The 19,476-nt window shown below is 39.5% G+C and overlaps 1 protein-coding gene across 9 annotated transcripts in view; it reads left to right on the top strand.

Moving 5' to 3' along the window:
* LOC122659873 (DNA repair protein REV1) overlaps positions 1 to 19,476 on the top strand; it is a 31,403-nt gene that overhangs the window by 6,986 nt on the left and 4,941 nt on the right. For 6 of the 9 annotated variants that reach the window (XR_006332570.1, XM_043855022.1, XM_043855021.1 and 3 more), the window contains 8 exons: positions 3,377 to 3,496; positions 4,848 to 4,940; positions 5,662 to 5,721; positions 5,818 to 5,904; positions 6,088 to 6,171; positions 6,295 to 6,367; positions 6,637 to 6,705; positions 16,425 to 16,526. Coding sequence is in view for 8 of the 9 variants with exons in the window: in XM_043855022.1 (XP_043710957.1) it covers positions 3,377 to 3,496; positions 4,848 to 4,940; positions 5,662 to 5,721; positions 5,818 to 5,904; positions 6,088 to 6,171; positions 6,295 to 6,367; positions 6,637 to 6,705; positions 16,425 to 16,526 (688 nt within the window). In the remaining variant the exon portion in view is untranslated. Of the gene's footprint in view, positions 1 to 3,376; positions 3,497 to 4,847; positions 4,941 to 5,661; positions 5,722 to 5,817; positions 5,905 to 6,087; positions 6,175 to 6,294; positions 6,368 to 6,636; positions 6,706 to 16,424; positions 16,527 to 19,476 lie in introns of all 9 variants that reach the window. The other 3 variants (XM_043855020.1, XM_043855023.1, XM_043855024.1) reach the window with 3 other exon arrangements.

Genomic DNA, 19,476 nt, shown 5'->3' with positions numbered 1-19,476 from the left:
GCATACAAGGTAATAATGCCCAACTTGAATAAAATGGGAAAAATAAGTTGTAGCAGATTCAATCTCCAAAATGAATGCAGCTCCCAAATAGACCTTCAAACTTGGACAGACTTGATCAGCAAAAAAGGCATCTCTCACCAATCTTTGTCCAATAATGAATCTCTGAAGTATAATCTTGAAGATAAGTAACTAGGGTAGCCGTCAGATGAGTCAAGCAGCAGTTAAAAATCAAGCAGCGGAAAAAATCAACCCAATTTGTAGAACCTCATATAGGCAGGTAATAACCAAACATCTTAAAAAATAACCAAACATCTTCAAAACTTTTAACACCAGCCTCCCCCTTATGACAAACTTAACCCAATAACAAAGTAGATACCCTTTGGCAATGGTGAAAAATGGTGAAACCTCTGACCTTCTATGCTTTGCACCAAGTGTCCCTGCATGTTCTGCTCTCTGCAATAGCTGCAGGTATACTGTATATAATCCCCCCCTCACGTGTAGTGCACGTGGACATACGAGAGATGATTGTAGAGATAGGGCAAAACATAACATTCCATAGTTTGTCAATGGCTGCCAAGTGTAATGGAAAAAGAAGAAAAGGCAAACAAGAGAATACCATGATCTTCCAAAGTGTTTATGGGGAATGCCAAGGTATGTTTCGGGAGGTGGTGAAGGAAAAATAGCAGTGGGATTATGAAGGAGGGGTAAATTATGCAACATAAAGTTCCAACCATCTTCCATCGATCAAACAAACACTTTTGATGGAAACCCCTGCAGGGGAGAAACTCTTAACTCCAATGGGCAAATCTGAGAAGTATACCGATCTGATTTGAAGTAAGGAAATGCTCCATCTTTCAAGGCTTGATCAATCTTCAAACAGGGAGGAGCAATTGTGCGAAAAACTCTAAGGTGGAAATTCCCACATGCTAAACAGTACTAACGAAGATATCCAGACAGCAGCTAAATAAAGAAGCTTCAACAAAAACTGGATCAGATCTGAATCAGTAACAATGCTAGGATTCAAGCTCCAAAGTATGCTGGATTTAAACCAGAAAGGCTCCACATAACTGAATAGGTTCGTAGGTGCAGCCAAGAACCGTAGAACACACTTTTGTAGTCCCAAAGAAGCTGATCTCCAGGGTAGCAGATTAATAACACCCTTAGATCGATTATAGCCAGGGTTTTGGAAAAAAACCCTGAAAGTGAATATCGATTGTAGGGAAGGGGCCTTCAATAAAAGTGAGGATGACTTGTCAAAGGTGCAGGCTTATTGTAATATAGGCTGACCTCAACTGCTGGAATGGATCTCCAGTTCGAATGACCAATCTTCTTGGTAATTGAGACTTGATCTTCATGTGGGAGACATACCAAAAATCGCAGAAAAAGATGGCAGCAGCTATCTTGTGCAGTAGACCTTCAAGCCATAAATTGTTGAAGTAAAATGTCCTTCTTGATGGTTGAAACACCAAAAAACTCCAATAGCAGCAAACAACCCTAACCCTAAAATCGATATGGGTCAGGGTTTTGAAAAAACCCTGAAAAGAAGGATCGATTGGGGTTAGGGGTCTTCAAACACTTGGAAAGAGGCTAATACTGAGGTCGAGTGATCCTTGTAGGTGGAGTAATCATCCCTCCAAAAGGCAGCAAAAACTGAAACCTGTAACCTTGATGTCTATTTGAGTTAGGGTTTTAATAGGGAACCATAAAAGGCAGGATGAGAAGAATTTGCTGTAGGGAAAATCCAGCCATCAGATTGTGTTCAAACTGAGGTCGATTAGGGCTTGGTTTAGTTGGGAAATATCCCTGAAATATTGGCTACATCTGACAAGGGAAACCCCAACATCGATTGGAGTCGGGGTTTTGAAAAACCCTAACAAGGTGAAATCGATTTGGGGATCTAGGCTGGAAAAAAAATAACAATTGATGGAGATAAAGAAAAAGGGAAGTTAGGTTTAGGAATAGGGTAGAATAGGGCTGGAAAAAGGCTGCATAGGGTGTTCCTAAATTAGAGGATCAGGTTTATAGAGATCTGATCTCAAAGAAGGGGAACTCCAAATCGCAGATGAGGCTTCCAGCAGGGTTTTTTAATAAAAAACGATAGAAGAGAAAGGGGGACAGCACTAAATCATCGATATTATGTCTACCTCATTAGTGCTGCCCCTGTTTTTGGGCTGAAAGGGAGAAGAACAGAAGCAGGAAAAAACGAGAAAAGGGAGAAGAGGAGGAGAGATCGATTGGAGGAAAAGAAGGGAGAAAATAGGGTTTTTCTCTCTTAACCTAGATCAGACCAGCTTTGATACCATGTTGATTGACCCGTGGGTCAGAGAGAGGGAATAAAATAATGGAATGGCTTGTATTAATGAGAGAAAGGCCCCTCTATTTATAATAGAGGGGAAGTTACAAATAATAGAAGCTAGGCGATGTGGGACTAAAACCCAGATAGCTGACATAAGCTAATAACACTTAATAACATAAAATTAACCCCAAAAGGACCAGAATACTCCCACGGTATCCTGGAGTACATATATTCTAACAGTATCATTAATAACCCTCAAATTTTATTTAGTTGTTTAGTAGTAATGTTCTTGATGTTGGACATGAATATCTATGTGTTGTGTTGATACTCGAGAGTATATTGGATCGTTTTCATTGATGTCTATTCTTAACGAGTTTTGTGGCAAAGCTGCCAATCGCCATAGTAGCATATTCACTCATAAATCACTAGGAAAAGGGATAATAATACATGCTATCTATCAAGTTCACTGAAGTTATCTAGTTATGTATCATGTCTGCAGATTTTTGTGCTTTTGTCTGACAATGATAGAGGGTGTCATGGGAATTTTGAAAAGTTCAGAACACAGATATGTCAATTTTTTTCTTCTTTTTTCTAATGCATTATGAAATATAACTCTAATGTAATCTAGGTCCCGTTAGAGATAATGGTTTAAACAACCCCCTCCAAAATATATATAAAAAAAAAGGATGACGAAGGTAACTTGAATTTTGTCTAGATAGAACTTCGGGCTGCCTTTGATTGATGTGTATAACACATTAGAGACACACAATCAGAATTGCAGAAAATGGCATGTGCCATGTTGTGTAGATTCCGAGACAGGAATGTTGTTGAACTGTATTAGGGTTTTTAAGAAAGAGAATCACATAATAATTCAGGCACTAGCAAGTTTCTAGCTGTTCTTCTTTTTATTCTCGTTGGTGATACATTTTGTTTGCTTTTCTAATTTTTTCCATTTGACTAAATCGATTTTTTTGTTTGGGTACCAACCACTATATCTGTACATCTTTATAACTCATAATTAATTTTTGGAAGTCAGACTTTAACACCATCTTATGGCCTATAACCTTATTTATTTTTCAGGTTGATGACTATTTACGTGAACTTTCAATCAAGGTACTTCCAGGCATTGGGCATGTATTAGAGGAGAAGTTGAAAAAAAGACATATTCAAACTTGTGGCCAGTTGCGTATGATTTCCAAGGTTATAAGATTTCAAATTGATAGGGTTACTCTTTCTTTTGCGCAAGGATTAATCATATAATTGGTTCTATCAAGTATCTGGTACCTGGGGAATTGAAATGTTGTACCTTATTGGGTCGTCTTGCTATAATACTCAATTACTTTCTATGACAATCGCACAGTACTTACAAATGGTCCTTTTCTGTAATTTCTCACGATTTTATTTTCTCTGTTTTATTTTATCACTTTTGTTGCTGGTCGCGTGTCACTGAGCTCGGTCATATATTATTTCTCTTGCTGTGATTTTTTTCCCTTAATGGAGTAACAGTGAAGGTTTTTGTAAGCCACCCGCTGAGAAAATTGTACACGTACATCAGTATTATGAAAAATTCATCAGGGAGAAAAGAAAATTAACGGAAAAAATTGGGAAAACAAATATACAGAACCCTCCACTCTTTTCAACTCGTGATAGGGTAGGCCTGAGCATACAATAGAATCTCTCCCCACCACCCTTTCTCCAGCCAATGAATCCACCAAGGAACTGCTAGACATCAGACTTCAAATAAAGAGAAAAAAATACCAATTTTTAAATTTTTTCGTCCAGCTCTTGATTATTTACTTCTTTTAATGTCATCAAGGAATTATTTTAGTTTCGTGATGGGATTTAAATGAAATTACAGAAAAATTCATTGTTAGAGCTTATATCACTATAAGTAGAACTTAGATCTGGATATGTTTCTGTTTTAGAGATGTTGATTGCAAGAGGTTGGCAATTTTTATGCTAAAAGCAAATGATAAGAGAATAACCTCATTAGCAGGACTTTGTGTCTTAAATGGATATGACGACAATACATTTCTCCTTGAGGTGTTTGTTTACTATGTAGTCATGATCTACTTCTTAAGGTCTGTTATATTTTCACATTTGTTAGAGCTCCATATTACAGGACAAGTTGGCATGAAACTGATTTTGTGTGTAACTGATAACTTTGTAGTTTTTAAGGTCAGGTATTCTTCTTTCTTGCATACTAGATTGACGGCTTATATCCAACAAATTGATGATCTGTTTTCTCTGTTACCGTAGCTGGATTGCTATAGTCCTTCCTGATTCATGCCTTATGTTCAATAGTGTGATGAAATGACTTCCTTACAACACAGGCTTGACTTCTCAAGCTATATGTGTAGATATATCAAAACCATATACTTCATTAATATGCTCTTCCTTTTCCTTTTTCATGATTTATCATAACTTGAGAAGTTTCTGGACGAGAATAAATTTTATTCCTGAAGTTATCTGCTTTTGTAGTCTTGCTGTAAATGTCGATGAGTGGAGACTTCTACTTTTCTGAAATTCCATTTATGAATTTCTTCTCCAGGAATCTCTTCAGAAGGACTTTGGTGCCAAGACTGGTGACATGCTGTGGAATTATAGTAGAGGAATTGATAACCGGATGGTTGGAGTGGTTCAGGTTTGGTAAAAGATATTTGTTTATTTGGCCAAATTTGTCTTCCCACGGCCATTAGTTGTTTGCCCTTGGCAGCTCATGCATCAGAAAATCATTCTACACAATAGCTGTGTAATTGTGTTGGTCATTCTTCTGCATTTTCTTTCATTATTCTTAACTTGTTCATGCCATACCATTAAAAATTTGACTAACATTTACCTTCTTTTGGCCAATAATTGTACACATGTAGTTTTGGCATAAAAAAGCCACATATCGAGTCCTCCCCTCCCCCTCCCACTGCTCGGAAGTGGGACGAGAACCATAGACTCATACTATAAACTCTTCGTCCTTGTTAGAAAAATTTCCACTTCAATTTACACTCGCAATGATGACATCTATCTGATGATATGTGGATATGGAAAAAGCTGCAGGATTACTTTCTATTTGTTTATAGATATAGTTTAAAGTTCAGACAGACTGGGAAACAGCTTCCTGAGCTAATCCTGATAATTTATTGAAGCAAGATCAATAATATATTTTATCACTTTGGTGAAGAGTATGCCTTGGAGAGGGGGGGGGGGGGCATGGTATTTGATGATGCTGCATAGCTCCGAAATCCAACTAATTATTATTTTTACCAGTTATTCTACTCCACTCATCAGATTAGTCATTCGATGCCCTTTTGTAATATGTGAATACAATTTCATCCTCTCACTCTTGCTTACACATAATATATGATCCACAGGAGACTAAATCTATAGGTGCTGACGTGAATTGGGGTGTGAGATTCAATGATTTGAAAGATGTGGGTACCTTGCTGCATAAAAGGATTAATAATCATTTTTTTCCTTGTGTGATTCTAATAAGTTTAATCTCTGATTCCTAATGTCACACATTCCAGAGTCAACATTTTCTTGTAAACCTTTGCAAGGAGGTTTCGTTACGCTTGCAGGGATGTGAACTACAGGGACGCACTATTACCCTAAAAGTATGTCTTTCTGCTTTTCCCTTTTGAATAGTGTTCATCCATGATGTAATGCACTTGGTTTTCTGTCTCTCTCATTTGATAGTCATTAGTTATTTGATCTTTAAATGTGGCAAATTTCATGAGCAATAATCATAATGAACCCAAGTTGAACGATTTTCTGTTCTTTTTGTCCAACTGGTCTAGGTAAAGAAGAGAAGAAAGGATGCTGAGGAGCCTACCAAATATATGGGGTGTGGGGACTGTGAGAATCTGAGCCACTCAATGACGGTACTGCTGGGGCTACAAAATGGCATAATTGCTTTCATTTCACCTGTACAGTTCACTTTTGTTGCAGAAAGCTAAACCTTTGGCCCTGAGGTGATGGATTTATCTCATTATTAAATATTGCAGTTGCCAATTTCTACTGATGATGTGGATGTGCTTCGAAGGATAAGCAAACAACTTTTGGGTTCTCTTCACATCGGTAAACAAATTTTGTCTAAATATATACAAATATTGTCCAACTTCTTTGGGGTTGAAAAATCTGTTGTAATTTTGAGAACTGAAGTACTCTTCATCTACTGATCTACGTGTATGTAATATGCATGTGTACTTGTGACTAGACTGTTCTTTTTGTGCTGGTCATTATGATCTCTGACTACTCGGTAGTCAGCACGTGGTCAATCAAAGCATTACATTGAAGTTTTATTCCAAAAATTAACTTTTTTCAACCTTCTGACTGTTCTGGCATAGATGTCAAGGAGATCCGTGGTATTGGCCTGCAAGTTTCAAAGTTGGAAAATGCAAATTCCTCTAAACAAGGTGCGGTGCATTCCCTCTCCCCCCCCCCCCCCCCCGGTCCCCCCAAACAAATCTTTTCCCTTGTTAGGTGAACTTTATATGAATTTTGTTGTGGGAAAGAGATGGGTTCTATTCTAGAAGGTGAAAATGTATGTATATTTAAAGTTACTGGTTGTGAATATCTGTCATAGGTTGTTATGGAACTGGTATTCTTAGGACGACTGGATGGTACTGTATCTTCAAAACTATATTATTTATCAGTCATTATTTGCATTACACCAATCCATCTCCTTATATTAAAAGGCAAAAACTTTATAACTAATTGTTGACACACCTTGACTGCTAAAACTTTACAGCTTTTGCAAATTACACTACATAAGTGTTAGATATATGGCCAGAATACCGGGGGATATTCTGGACCTCGTTTCTTTGTTATTTTATTAGTTTTGTATTATGTGGTTTAGTCCCACATTGCTACCATACAAATGTTTACTGTTTTATTACTCTTATAAATAAAGAGTGCTTGGGATGAATAGATCATCCAAGCTTTCCCTAATTTTAAATCTGTCCACATGGTATCAGAGCAGATTTCGAGTTAGGGACAAAACCCCTCCTTCGAATTTCAGTTTTCTTCTCCCTCTCTCTTTCGATCTTCTTCTCTTCTAGTTCTCTCCTTCTTCTCCCTTGTTCTCCATTCCCATATAGGGCAGCACTGATGAGGTGATCATACGATCCAGTTGCTGCCCCCATTACCTCTTTTATGCACTATAATTCTGCTCGATAAGGACCTGCCAAGCCTGTCTCGCGATATTGGATCTTCAGTTTTTTGGAGCTTGCTTCTACAACAACTACAAGGCATTAACTCCTTCCTTTGAAGACCACAAACTGCAGCAGGATTTCTTTTTTTATTGGTTCAGTTCTTATCTACAGATTTGAAGACCTCCTTGAGATTGATCCTACTATCACAGGGTTTTTTTGCAAAATCCTGACACCTATCGATCTTGGAGTTGTTGCAGCCCAGTGTTCCTGATTTTTCTGCAGGCTGTTTCTTCCAGTATAGAGGGTTAATTGACCTCAGTTGAAGCCATTTTTCTGCAGATTTTTGGACTCATTATTATCCTCATCGATTTCAGCAATTCAGGTTTTATCAAAAAACCCTGCCATTATCGATATAGGACTCTTCACTGCTGCTGTCTCTGATTTTTGGAGTTAGTTCAGCCTTCACTGAAGACATTATTGGACTTCTTTATCGGCAAGATGGGTGACTCTCTCGATTCTTGACTACTTGGATCAGCCACTGCCGATGGTCACCACAAGACCGACTACCACGACTTCACACCAAATCCTATTAAACTTGATGGCTCGAATTACCTTTTATGGTCCAGTTCCGCCTCTTTTGCCATTGCTGGCCGTGGTCTCACCACCATATTAATGGCACTAGTGTTCAACCTATCGCCCAGGCCCCTCGGGCGCAGGTGGCTTGCTAATAATGGTGTTCTCATGTCCTACTTAATTGGTTCAATGACTACGATTTGCAAGATAACTTTCTTCTTCTAGACACAAATTGCCGCATTTGGGCTGCTTGCAAGGAAACCTACGGGCGACTTGGCAATGATGCCAGGTATATGAACTTAGGCAGAAGGTCCTCCATACCACTCAAGGTGAACTTTCAGTTTCGAAGTACTATGCTACTCTACGCAGTCTGTGGCAGCAATTAGACCACTTCTCTGACTTCCACCCGTCTACAGTTGCTGATATTGCTTCCTATAAGAAGCATGTGGACAAGATCAGGGTCTATGATTTTTTGACTGGCTTGAATGTGGAGTATGATCCAATTCGTGTTCAAGTGTTGGGCCATAGGCCTTTTCCCACACTCGAACAATCTTATGCATTGGTTTCATCTGAGGAGAACCGTAGGGCTGCCATGTTGCACCCGCCTTGTGCGATAGATCGGCTCTCAAGGCTGCCCGACCCCTTACGCACCTAGTGGCCTTTGCTTCTCTTGGTGATTCTACTACAGGGACTGTTGTTTGTGAGCACTGTCACAAACCCTATCACACCAAAGAGAAGTGCTGGAAACTTCATGGGAAACCGGCTGATTTTGAAGCTAAACGGGCCGCCAAGACAAAGATAAAGACAAAGACCAAGGCCCATCGACCGAGATCACATTACAGCCCCTACTATCGACACCGGTCTATCCCAGGATGATCTACAGCCCTCCTACGTATGCTCAGACTTCCGCCGCCGCCGCTCTACTACATCAGCTACTGCCAATTCCTCAGCTCCTTCAGGTTCACACTTTGCCCGATCAGGTATTCCATTTGTAGGTCATTGTGCTTCTGTGGCTTCCCATCCTTGGATCATAGATTCTGGAGCCACAGATCATATGACCGGTTCCTCTAGTCTGTTTCACAGATATTCTCCCACTTCTAGGAAAGATAAGGTCAAAGTGGCTGATGGGTCCCTTTCTTCAATATCTGGAAAAGGACTCATCAACTGCACTTCCTCTCTTCCCTTGTCTTCTGTTTTACATATTCCTAATTTTACTACTAACCTTCTTTCCATTAGTAGTATTACTCGTGATCTTAACTGCAAAGTCATTTTTTTTCTATCTCATTGTGTGTTTCAGGATCTGGACTCTGGGAAGACGATTGGATTGGGTAAAGTGCATGGTGGCTTGTACCTGCTTGATGACGGTCGCTTCTCTCCACCACCATTACCTTCTCCGCTGCATCAGAACTCCTTGGTCTCTTCTGAACTTTACCAGTGGCACTCTCGGTTAGGTCACCCCCCTTTAGGAATTTTAGCTCATTTATTTCCTAGTTTGGTCACCCTACATACTAAGGATGACTTTTTTTGTGATGCTTGTGTTCTGGCCAAACAGACACGTTCAACTTATCCTATTTCAACTAAAAGGAGTTCTTCTTGTTTTAATTTGGTACATTCTGATGTTTGGGGCCCTAGTCGCAAGCCCTCTATTTCTGGTCATCGCTGGTTTGTCTCTTTTATTGATTGTCATTCTCGGAACACTTGGGTATATCTTTTGCACACTAAAAATCAGGTTTTCTCATGTTTTCAGCATTTTCATAAGATGATTCAAACTCAGTTCCAAGCTACTCTCAAAATATTGAGAAGTGATAATGGAACCGAATTTACTGAATCACAATTTCAAAAATATTTGGCTGATCATGGCATTATTCACCAAACTAGTTGTGTTGATACCCCTGCCCAGAATTGTGTGGCAGAAAGAAAAAACCGCCATTTGTTGGAAATGGCCCGGGCTTTGATGTTTGCGAGGAATGTTCCTTCTCAATATTGGGGGGATGCGGTTCTCACTGCCGCCTATCTCATCAATAGGCTCCCTTCTCGGGTTCTTCATTCCCGTACCCCCTCTGATGTTCTACTGGGCCATTCCTCCTTTATTGTCCCTCCCAAAGTATTTGGGTGTGTGTGTTATGCTAGGGATACCAGATCTCCAGGCAAGCTTGAGCCTCGTGGGCTCCGTTGTATTTTCTTGGGTTATTCTCCAACCCAGAAAGGTTATAAGTGTTACCATCCCCCTTCCCGTCGTACCTTGGTGAGTATGGATGTTGTTTTCCATGAGACCCTTTCTTATTATTCTTCACCACCTCTTCAAGGGGAGAGTTCTAGTGAAGATGTGCCCTTTGAGATTCCTCCACTAGAGGTTCCTCGCCGCTGTCCGGCCTCCTTTGCCGGCACCCACGGCCGCTGCCCGACCTCCTTTGGCGATGCCCAACCTCCTTTGGATGATGTCCAACCTCCTCCGGCTGTTCCTCCCTCACCTAATGGGAATCCTTTACAGGGGGAGACCTTAGAAAATAGTGTTGTTAATGTTCCTATTCAGGGGGAGCTGACTCCAGTCCAGAGAACTATTGGTGAATTTCAGAAGAGAATTGACAATTCCAACATACTCACCTACACAAGGGGTAGAACCAACAGAGGGCGATCGAATCCACTTTAGCACCAATACCCATCCAATTGCCGGCTCCGATCCGATCCTCCATCTCCTGGTAATCCCTCTTCTTCCGACCTACCTATTGCTCACCGCAAAGGTACTAGGACTTGTACTTTACATCCCATATCTCGTGTTGTTTCTTATAGTTCTCTTTCTCCATCTTTTCGTGCTTTTGTATCTTCTCTTCTTCCTTTCGATTCCTAAAACTTGGCAGAAGCATCTACGAGATGGAAAGTGGAAGGCAAGAAATGTTGGAAGAAATGAGAGCACTACATAAAAATAATACATGGGAGGCTTGTGACTCTTCCTCCGGAAAGAAACCGAGTTGGATGTAGATGGGTCTTCGTGGTCAAACGGAAGGGATGGTTCGTGGGATCGATATAAGGCACGCCTGGTTGCAAAGGGGTTCACTCAAACTTATGGAGTTGACTATCGAGGAGACCTTTGCACTGTGCGAAGCTCAACACTGTCCGGTGCTATTATCCTGTCTTGTAAATCTTGGGTGGGATCTTCAACGGTTAGATGTAAAGAATGCCTTCCTCCATGGGGAGCTTGAGGAGGAGGTATATATGGACATTCCACCAGGCTTCTCGATGACAGGACCAAGGGCAAGGTCTAGGATCGAGCGTGCACTTTATGGGCTGAAACAATCACCTAGGGCATGGTTTGGCGATTTCACAAGGCTATGATTTCAGCGAGGTTATAGGCGAGTAATGCTGATCACACTTTGTTTATCGAGACGAGTTGGTGACAAGGTAACTCTTCTCATAGTCTATGTGGATGATATTGTGGTCACTGGTAATGATGGTGATGCTATCAGGGATTTGAAGCTCCTCCTTGGCCATGAGTTTGAGGTCAAAGATCTTGGTCCTCTGAAATATTTTCTAGGGATAGAAGTTGCTCGCTCTTCAAAGGGCATCTTTCTTTCTCAAAGGAAATATGTCCTTGATCTATTGACTGAAACAGGGCTGCTAGGCTGTCCATAGTTGTCACGGCGTCACGGCGATCCAAGTCGGTGGAAGGGTGTCACGTCGATATATCGACATGTCGCCCGCCATGGCGAGCATGTCGACCATGTTTAATTTTTTATTTTCTGTATTTTTAATGTCATTTAGTATGCTATAATATATGTCCTATAACATCAAAAATCAACATGAAAGTGTACTACACTACTACTAATATACTATGCCACTATGGTTTAATTCATGAAAGTGTAACTAATATCCATTAGTGTATATGAAAGTATGAAAAATTGAAAATATAGATTAACCTATCAAATAATTGAAAGCAATAGTAAAAATCAAATGATAGGCTAACCTATTTACTGAAGCTTGATAGCAATAGTCTTTCTTTAGTGTATGTGATTTGGAGCAAAGCATCTAAGCTATTAAATGGTTTAAAAAAAAAAAATTTTAATCTAACTTTTATATGTACAAATATCGACCGATATGCCAACATATCGTGGTATGGCGTCCATGGCGACGCCATGGCGTCGCCATGGAAGCCATATCGAACGATATATTGACATCCACCATGGCGTAGCTCGATATGCCCCCTCTCCCAACGCCAGGACGCCATGGCGGCGCCATGGCGACGCCATGGCGACGCCATGACAACTATGAGGCTGTCATCCTTCAGATACTCCTATGGAAGCTACTACAAAACTTAGGGAGAAAGAAGGTGAGCTTGTTGACAAGGGTGTTTATCAGCGGTTAGTGGGCAAGTTAATCTACCTTTCTCACACACGACCTGACATTGCAGTTGCTGTGAGTTTGGTGAGCCAGTTCATGCATGATCCCTATTCCTCTCATATGGATGCAGTCCGTCGTATTTTGAGGTATTTGAAGTCTGCTCCAGGAAAGGGAATCCTTCTATCTCCCACGGGTCACCTTAAGATTGAAGCCTATACTGATGCCGATTGGGCTGGTTCTCCTGATAGGAAATCTATCTCTGGTTACTGTTCCTTTGTTGGTGGGAACCTTGTCACATGGCGTAGCAAGAAGCAGAATGTTGTGGCCAGGTCCAGTGCTGAAGCCGAGTTTCGTGCGATGGCCCAAGGAATTTGTGAACTTCTGTGGCTTAGAGGATTATTACAGGATATCGGTGTTGCTGTCCATCTTCCCATGATGCTTTATTGTGACAATAAAGCAGCCATTAGCATTGCTCATAACCCTGTCCAGCATGATCGTACTAAGCACGTGGAGGTTGACCGACATTTCATCAAGGAGAAGCTTGAGGCCGGCCTCATTTGTGTTCCTTTTGTGAAGTCTACTGATCAACTGGCTGATGTGTTCACTAAGGGACTGAGTAGCAAACTGTTTCATCCTATCTTAGTCAAGTTGGGCATGCATGATATATATGCTCCAACTTGAGGGGGAGTGTTAGATATATGGCCAGAATACCGTGGGGGTATTCTGGACCTCGTTTCTTTGTTATTTTATTAGTTTTGTATTATGTGGTTTAGTCCCACATTGCTACCATACAGATGTTTACTGTTTTATTACTCTTATAAATAAAGAGTGCTTGGGATGAATAGATCATCCAAGCTTTCCCTAATTTTAAATCTGTCTACATTATTTACTGAAACTTGGAATTTAACTGGTCAACCTTTTCTATTGACACTTTAATCAAGCCAAATGGGTAAGTTACGTCACCCCAAAAGTGAGGCCTAACCGCCTAAAAGAAGTGGAAGGCATAGGACATCAACTATGTTAGCCTGTATACTCAATAAATAAAAGTAAACCCCATACGACTTAAAACGGATCTCAAAATGTATTACCGGGATTAATGTCAGATTGAAGAGATGGATCTGCTGGTGGTGGGTTTCAGATCGATGGAAGAGAAGAATTTGATCTACTAGGGAAGAAGAAGGAGAGATAAGGGTCTGTTCCAGGACTGTGAACAATCATTGGGGGTAAGAGAGAGGGGAGAGGAGATAGAAAGGAGAGAAGAGAGAGAAAGGATCATTGGGGGGGGGGGAGGAGAGAGGGGAGAGAGATAACAATCTCTAGCAAACAAACTAATTCAATCCATTACTCAAAATGTTGGTGAGGGCTAGCCGCTTACATGTATTTATAAAACCGAAAAAAAAACATAAAATGGAAGTCTAACTAACCTAAGCTTCCTACTTGACTCAAACAGTTATAAAAGATATAACAATCAAAACTAAATCTAAGCACCTCCCAGCCGTAGGTTAATAATTGATTTGAAGACTTATTTATAAAGGAAATAAGGCTAGTTATCCATGTAACAATAGAAGGTGATGTTTCCAAAATTCACAAGATAAATTTGAACCATCCATTTTAACTTCTTTTTTTTTTTTGTTAAATCTGAACCGTCTGTTCCCACTCAGAGTTGGGAGAGTGCATAGTAATGTCTAGAGTAGTGATACACAGGCATGGACATACACGGGATGTGTGCCAATACAAAAGGGGGTATTTGATTGAATTAGACCTTGAAGTTTGAAATTTGATACGTGGCTAATCCAGACCATGTCCTCTTTATCCAACGGTCGGAATGGACATATCATCTGTCCACGTGGCAGAAAAGATGGTTTGTAACATTTGAAAAATAACAGGCCTTTGTGATAATAATAATTCACCAAGAAATAAAGATCAACTAAAAAAGAAATTCTCCCATTGCAGACTTAAATTGGAGGACTCCTAAACTGAATAAATAACAGAGATAGACTTCGAAACAACATTAAAAAAACTATCCTATGTTTACAACTTTAAAAAAATTATCATATGTATCTAGCCTACATTATTACCATACATCCAAGTTACTAAATACAAATCAAAGACCCAAAACAAAAGATCAAATCACATCCAATGGTGGTGATCATGCTATTGCATTAGGGAGGGGGGGGGGAGTTAGGTCTATCCACACCCAAATCAAGTCACGTATGTTGGTTCCAGGTCCCTGATCTGTGCGGCGGAGTGATTTGATTCAGATTGAAGGAGCTGAAAGAGCCAGGGGCAGACCTAAAATGACCCTAGCGGAGAAGTGGCGAGGAAAGACATGCATAACTTAGGCATTGTATCAAGTATGACCTCGAATAGAGCTGATTGGAAAGCAAGGATCCATGTAGCCAACTCCATTTAGTTAGGATAAGGCTGAGTTTTTGTTGTAGTGGATCTCGTGCAAGATCAATTCGAATTGACTCTAGTTTGTGTAGAAAATGCGTTTTGAAGAACCATAAGTGAAGCAATTCGCATAATTTTTTCTTTATCTGGGGTAATCAACGTATACTAGAATTCTGTTTCACAAAGTATACCATTTATGTGTTTCAAACAAGATACCCAACTGGACATTAGTTCAGGAACAAGATCAATAACAAGTCTTGGGGAGGGTTATAACCTGCCATAGAAGTTGTCCTGTCCTGCTATGTGTTGCATCATGTATGTGTTATAGTTATAGGTTTTCTTCTACTTAGCATTGTCTTCTGAATCATCACGTTTAGATTATATTGAAAATTTTCTGTCCATGGAAATATTCTACATATGCAATTAGGACATGGTTATGCAATCCTAATCCCGAACCAGTGACATCCAGCGGGAGATCAGCTTGCAATAGGATCGCAGAAATAAAAAATGCAAACCAGATTTGAAAAGAAAACTACTAGCAGAATAACAGTAGGTCTGATTTGGCTAATAATAAAGTCAAAGGGCCTGATTTTAGTGTAGAAGATTTCTGCAAAGTGTGATCAAAGTCTGATAGTCAGAACACTTATAAGTAATCCTACTTGGAGAAGGAAAACTGAACAACTGCAGAATCCATGGACAGTATTAGGGCTCTAAACATAGATCAACTATGGCTCTAATAACTGATTGAACAGTAACAAAATATAGAAACAAAATTTTCAAATCAGAACCAGAAATCTGAAAATTGTATGAATCCTAGTTGCAGTAGGATTTCGGGTTTTAATTGGAATGTTCAGATTTTGAAACCATCACAAGATTTGGAACTAATAACAAACAGAGAACTGAAATCAGAATTCAGAGATCAATTTTATAACAAAAGATTTGGAGAAATCCGAGTTTGAGGTAGTAAAGTAGAATTTGATGGGAAAGAGAGGATGTTTTTTTGGCTTTTGAAACTGAAATAGAATAGAAATAAAAAAAGATAGAAAAGATATGATCAGGAATTACCACCTGATCTGAAGGGCTGGAATCACCACCAGGGAGCATTTTGAATTACCACAGAACCAAAGGCAAAAGCCAATCTTTCATTACTCAAATTCGTGTACAAGGCTGTAGCCCTTTACAAAATTTTATAAAAGATTAAAAAAAAAAAAAAAAAAAAAAAGGAAAGACCTGAACTAGTCTTGAACTGATTAGGTAACTTAAACTAACTATGGAACTGAAATAAGGATCGACTCTTAGAGACCTATTCCAGCCTAACTAAAACATTTAATAACAAATAAAATAAACAAAAATTACTCTAACTAAACTATTTTAGCCCCATTAAAGTGGCCTATTGCAATAAAAACCGGTTGGACCAAAGGCCCAACATGTATAGAACCCAATCCAAGGTTTTTTTCCACTAAAATAAGCCCATTTCTGTGTTTTATCTGTATCACATGGATCATAACAAAAACACTAATATAGGCAACAGATAAGGGGCTAAATTTTTGGAAATCTAGTGTCCTTGACATATGACTATATTTTTTTACAGTTTAAAGGATCAATATTCTCTTTAACTTTTATGAATTGTGATCCTTTTGGAGGTTAACTGTATTTGTTAATTTTTGTTTGATTTGAAGGGAATGCAAAAAACGCTTTGAAATCATGGCTTTTCTCTGCCTCAGCGATTACAGAAGAACGTCATAACGCTAGTTCTCTAACCAAAAAGAGGGTTGATGGAGGTAAAGTCCAATCAAATGGTAAAATTAGTTTACAAACTTCTTGAGCTTCTTCCTTTTCACCCCTTCTTTCTTTTCCCCTTTCTTCTTGCGTAGGAATGGTTTTTGAATACTGCGTGTGGGTTTAATTTGTGAGATTTTGTTGCATTAATTCCTAACTATGTTAGAGCAGGCTAATGCTTAGAATCCCAAATTCATACTTCCTGTTGACTATGATTCACAAGGGCTAAAGTGGGAATAGAAGAAGGAAATTGGAAGTATTTCATTAACAATTAATAAGCAAACAAGACACAAAGATAACTTGGGGACTCACTCAACCTAAGGGTGGGCACTCACTTAACCCAACTAAGAGGATGCACTCAACTCTCAAAGGGGTTTCTATAGCTCTCCAATGGATAAAATATATTTGATTTCAAAACTTCCGTTTCAAAGTACATGTTACATATTTAAAGGGGAAGGGAAAGATGTGGGAAGGGGGGGGGGGGAAGGGGAAGAGAGCCATTGGACTCTTGGGGAATAGGGGAAAAGAGACGTTTCAAAATGAGGAAGGGAAAGAAACGTTGGGTAAGGGGAGGGTAATGTCATCATCTCCCCCACTTTGAAAGAACTCCTCGAGTTTGTTATTGGAGTGTCTGGTTTGCCGTAATAGGGGTAGAGATTGGACATGTTGAAGACGAAGTTAATATTCACCCCTTCTAGCAACTCCCCACGATACGCATTTGGTCCAATTTTCTTGAGAATGCGACATAGACCAATCTTCTTATATTTGAGTTTGTTGTAGGTAGCACTAGGAAATCTTTCTTTTCACAAGTATACGATGATTAGGCATAGTTATCAAGGCGTCGCCAAGGGCGTCCATGCTCTTTGGTCGCCTTGGACGCCTTGGGCGCCATGGCGGGCGCCTTGGGCGCCATGGCGGGCGCCTTGCCGCCATGGCTGTGTCGCCTTGAATTTTGCCCCTCTAAAACGCCATGGTCGCTTTCCCGCGTTGATAACTATGTGATTAGGTCACCCTCCTCAAATTCCACATGTCGTTGATGGGTATCGGCAGCTTCTTTGTAACATTCATTTGCTTTTTAGAGTTGGGCTTGAATTTGCTTTTGGATCTCCCGAACGTAATGTGCAAGCTCTTCCACTTACATGCTACTCTTGTTTGGATTTGGAATTGGAACACAATCTAAGATGTGGTTTGGACTTCTCCCATACTCGACCTCAAATGAGCAATTCTGAGTGGACCGGCACTTGGAGCTATTGTAGGTGAACTCTACTTGAGGAAAAATAAGATCCCATTGATGTGCATGGTCACCTGCAAGGCAATGAATCAAATCACCAAGCGATCTATTTACGACCTTGGTTTGACCATCAGTTTGTGGATGATTGGGCACTCGAGAATTGATGTTTGGTACCCATGACCTTCCGCAAAGTAAGCCAAAAATGACTCACAAACCAAGTGTCTTGATCGGAAGTAATTGTCCTTGGAACTCCATGTAGTCTAACAATTTATTTGAAAAATAACGGGCTACATTTGAGGCATCAGAAGTATTTTGCAAGGAATGAAATGTGCCATTTTTGAAAATTGATCTATCACCACAAAAATAGAAACATATCCTCTTTGTGTTCTTGGGAGTCCCAAGGACAAAGTCCTTGCAGATATCTTCCCAAGGATAGTCCGGTATAGGTAAGGGTTGGTAAAGTCCATAATTTTGAACTCTTCCTTTAGCCCTTTGGCAAACTATGCATTGTTTAACAAACCTGTCCACATCATGATTTAATTTGGGCCAATAATATATGTCTTTTACTAATGCTATGGTTTTGTCCCTTCCAAAATGACCTCCTAAACTACCATCATGTAGTTATGAGATGACTTGAAGTCTTAAGGACCTTTTAGGTAGGCAAAGTGTATTTCTTTTGAATAAGTAACCATCTATAATAGTGAAATCATCACTTTTTCCATTTTGGCATGCTTCCCAAAATTTCCCAAAATCTTGGCCTGCATCAACTTGGTAAAATTTTCCCAATGATATACTTGAAAATATAGAAGAGTTTTATTGTTGAAATAAGAAACCAAGTACAAGATAACAAGGGTCATAGAGGACTGCTTAACTCAAGGGTCAAAGAGGACCACTTAACTCCGGGGTTGCTTGGGAACTCACTCAACCCAAGTATGGGACTCACTTACCACAAGAGGTTACATTGTAATCAAATTCTTCTTTTCTTTCTCTTTCTTTTTTTTTCCTATACGTCAAAATATATATATAGGGGAAGGAGAACTAGCAGTTGGAAAAGAGCCGTTGAAAAATAACCATTGGAATAGAGCCGTTGAAAAATAACCATTGGAATAGAGCCGTTGGAAACATCTTGGAAAGATTGCATGCGAGAAAGTGGAGTGGGTATTAAATGTATGATCAATGACTACATCACTATTTCACGCTAACTTTGTGATTTATATGTGAGCCAACCCTATTTAGTTGGGAAAAGGCTTTGGTGAGTTGAATTGAGTTGAGTTATTATATGTATTATACATTATTTCTATTGTACCTGAATTTCCAACTTGTGTTGTTTTTGTCTTTACTATTGTTGTTTCATTCTTTATTAGCTCTTCCCAATCTTCTAATTAGGTTCTCTCTAAATTAAAACAATAGTGATATTCTGATAAATAATTTCTAATATTAAAATTATGCTCACCAATAGTGTAAATGCTTGGAGTGTTAATTGTGAATACCTCTTTACAAATTGTAGAAAAAGATCAGGCTCATTTGAAGTAAATTGTAACGAAATCGGAAAACGTTCGAAATTAGAAAAACTAGCTCATAGTGGCGTATCACTTATATAAGGTTATTACGGAACATGTCACTGTCTGTAAAAAATTCAGTCTATGTTTTGTTTGTCATACTTAAGAAATCAATTTGCACTGCTTTCAGAATGGCATTAGTTCTTTGATATGCAATTCAAT

The sequence above is a fragment of the Telopea speciosissima genome, chromosome 4 (genome assembly GCF_018873765.1).
Source record: "Telopea speciosissima isolate NSW1024214 ecotype Mountain lineage chromosome 4, Tspe_v1, whole genome shotgun sequence".
NCBI classification, from domain to species: Eukaryota; Viridiplantae; Streptophyta; class Magnoliopsida; order Proteales; family Proteaceae; genus Telopea; species Telopea speciosissima.
This window is presented reverse-complemented; position numbering and strand designations above follow the sequence as displayed.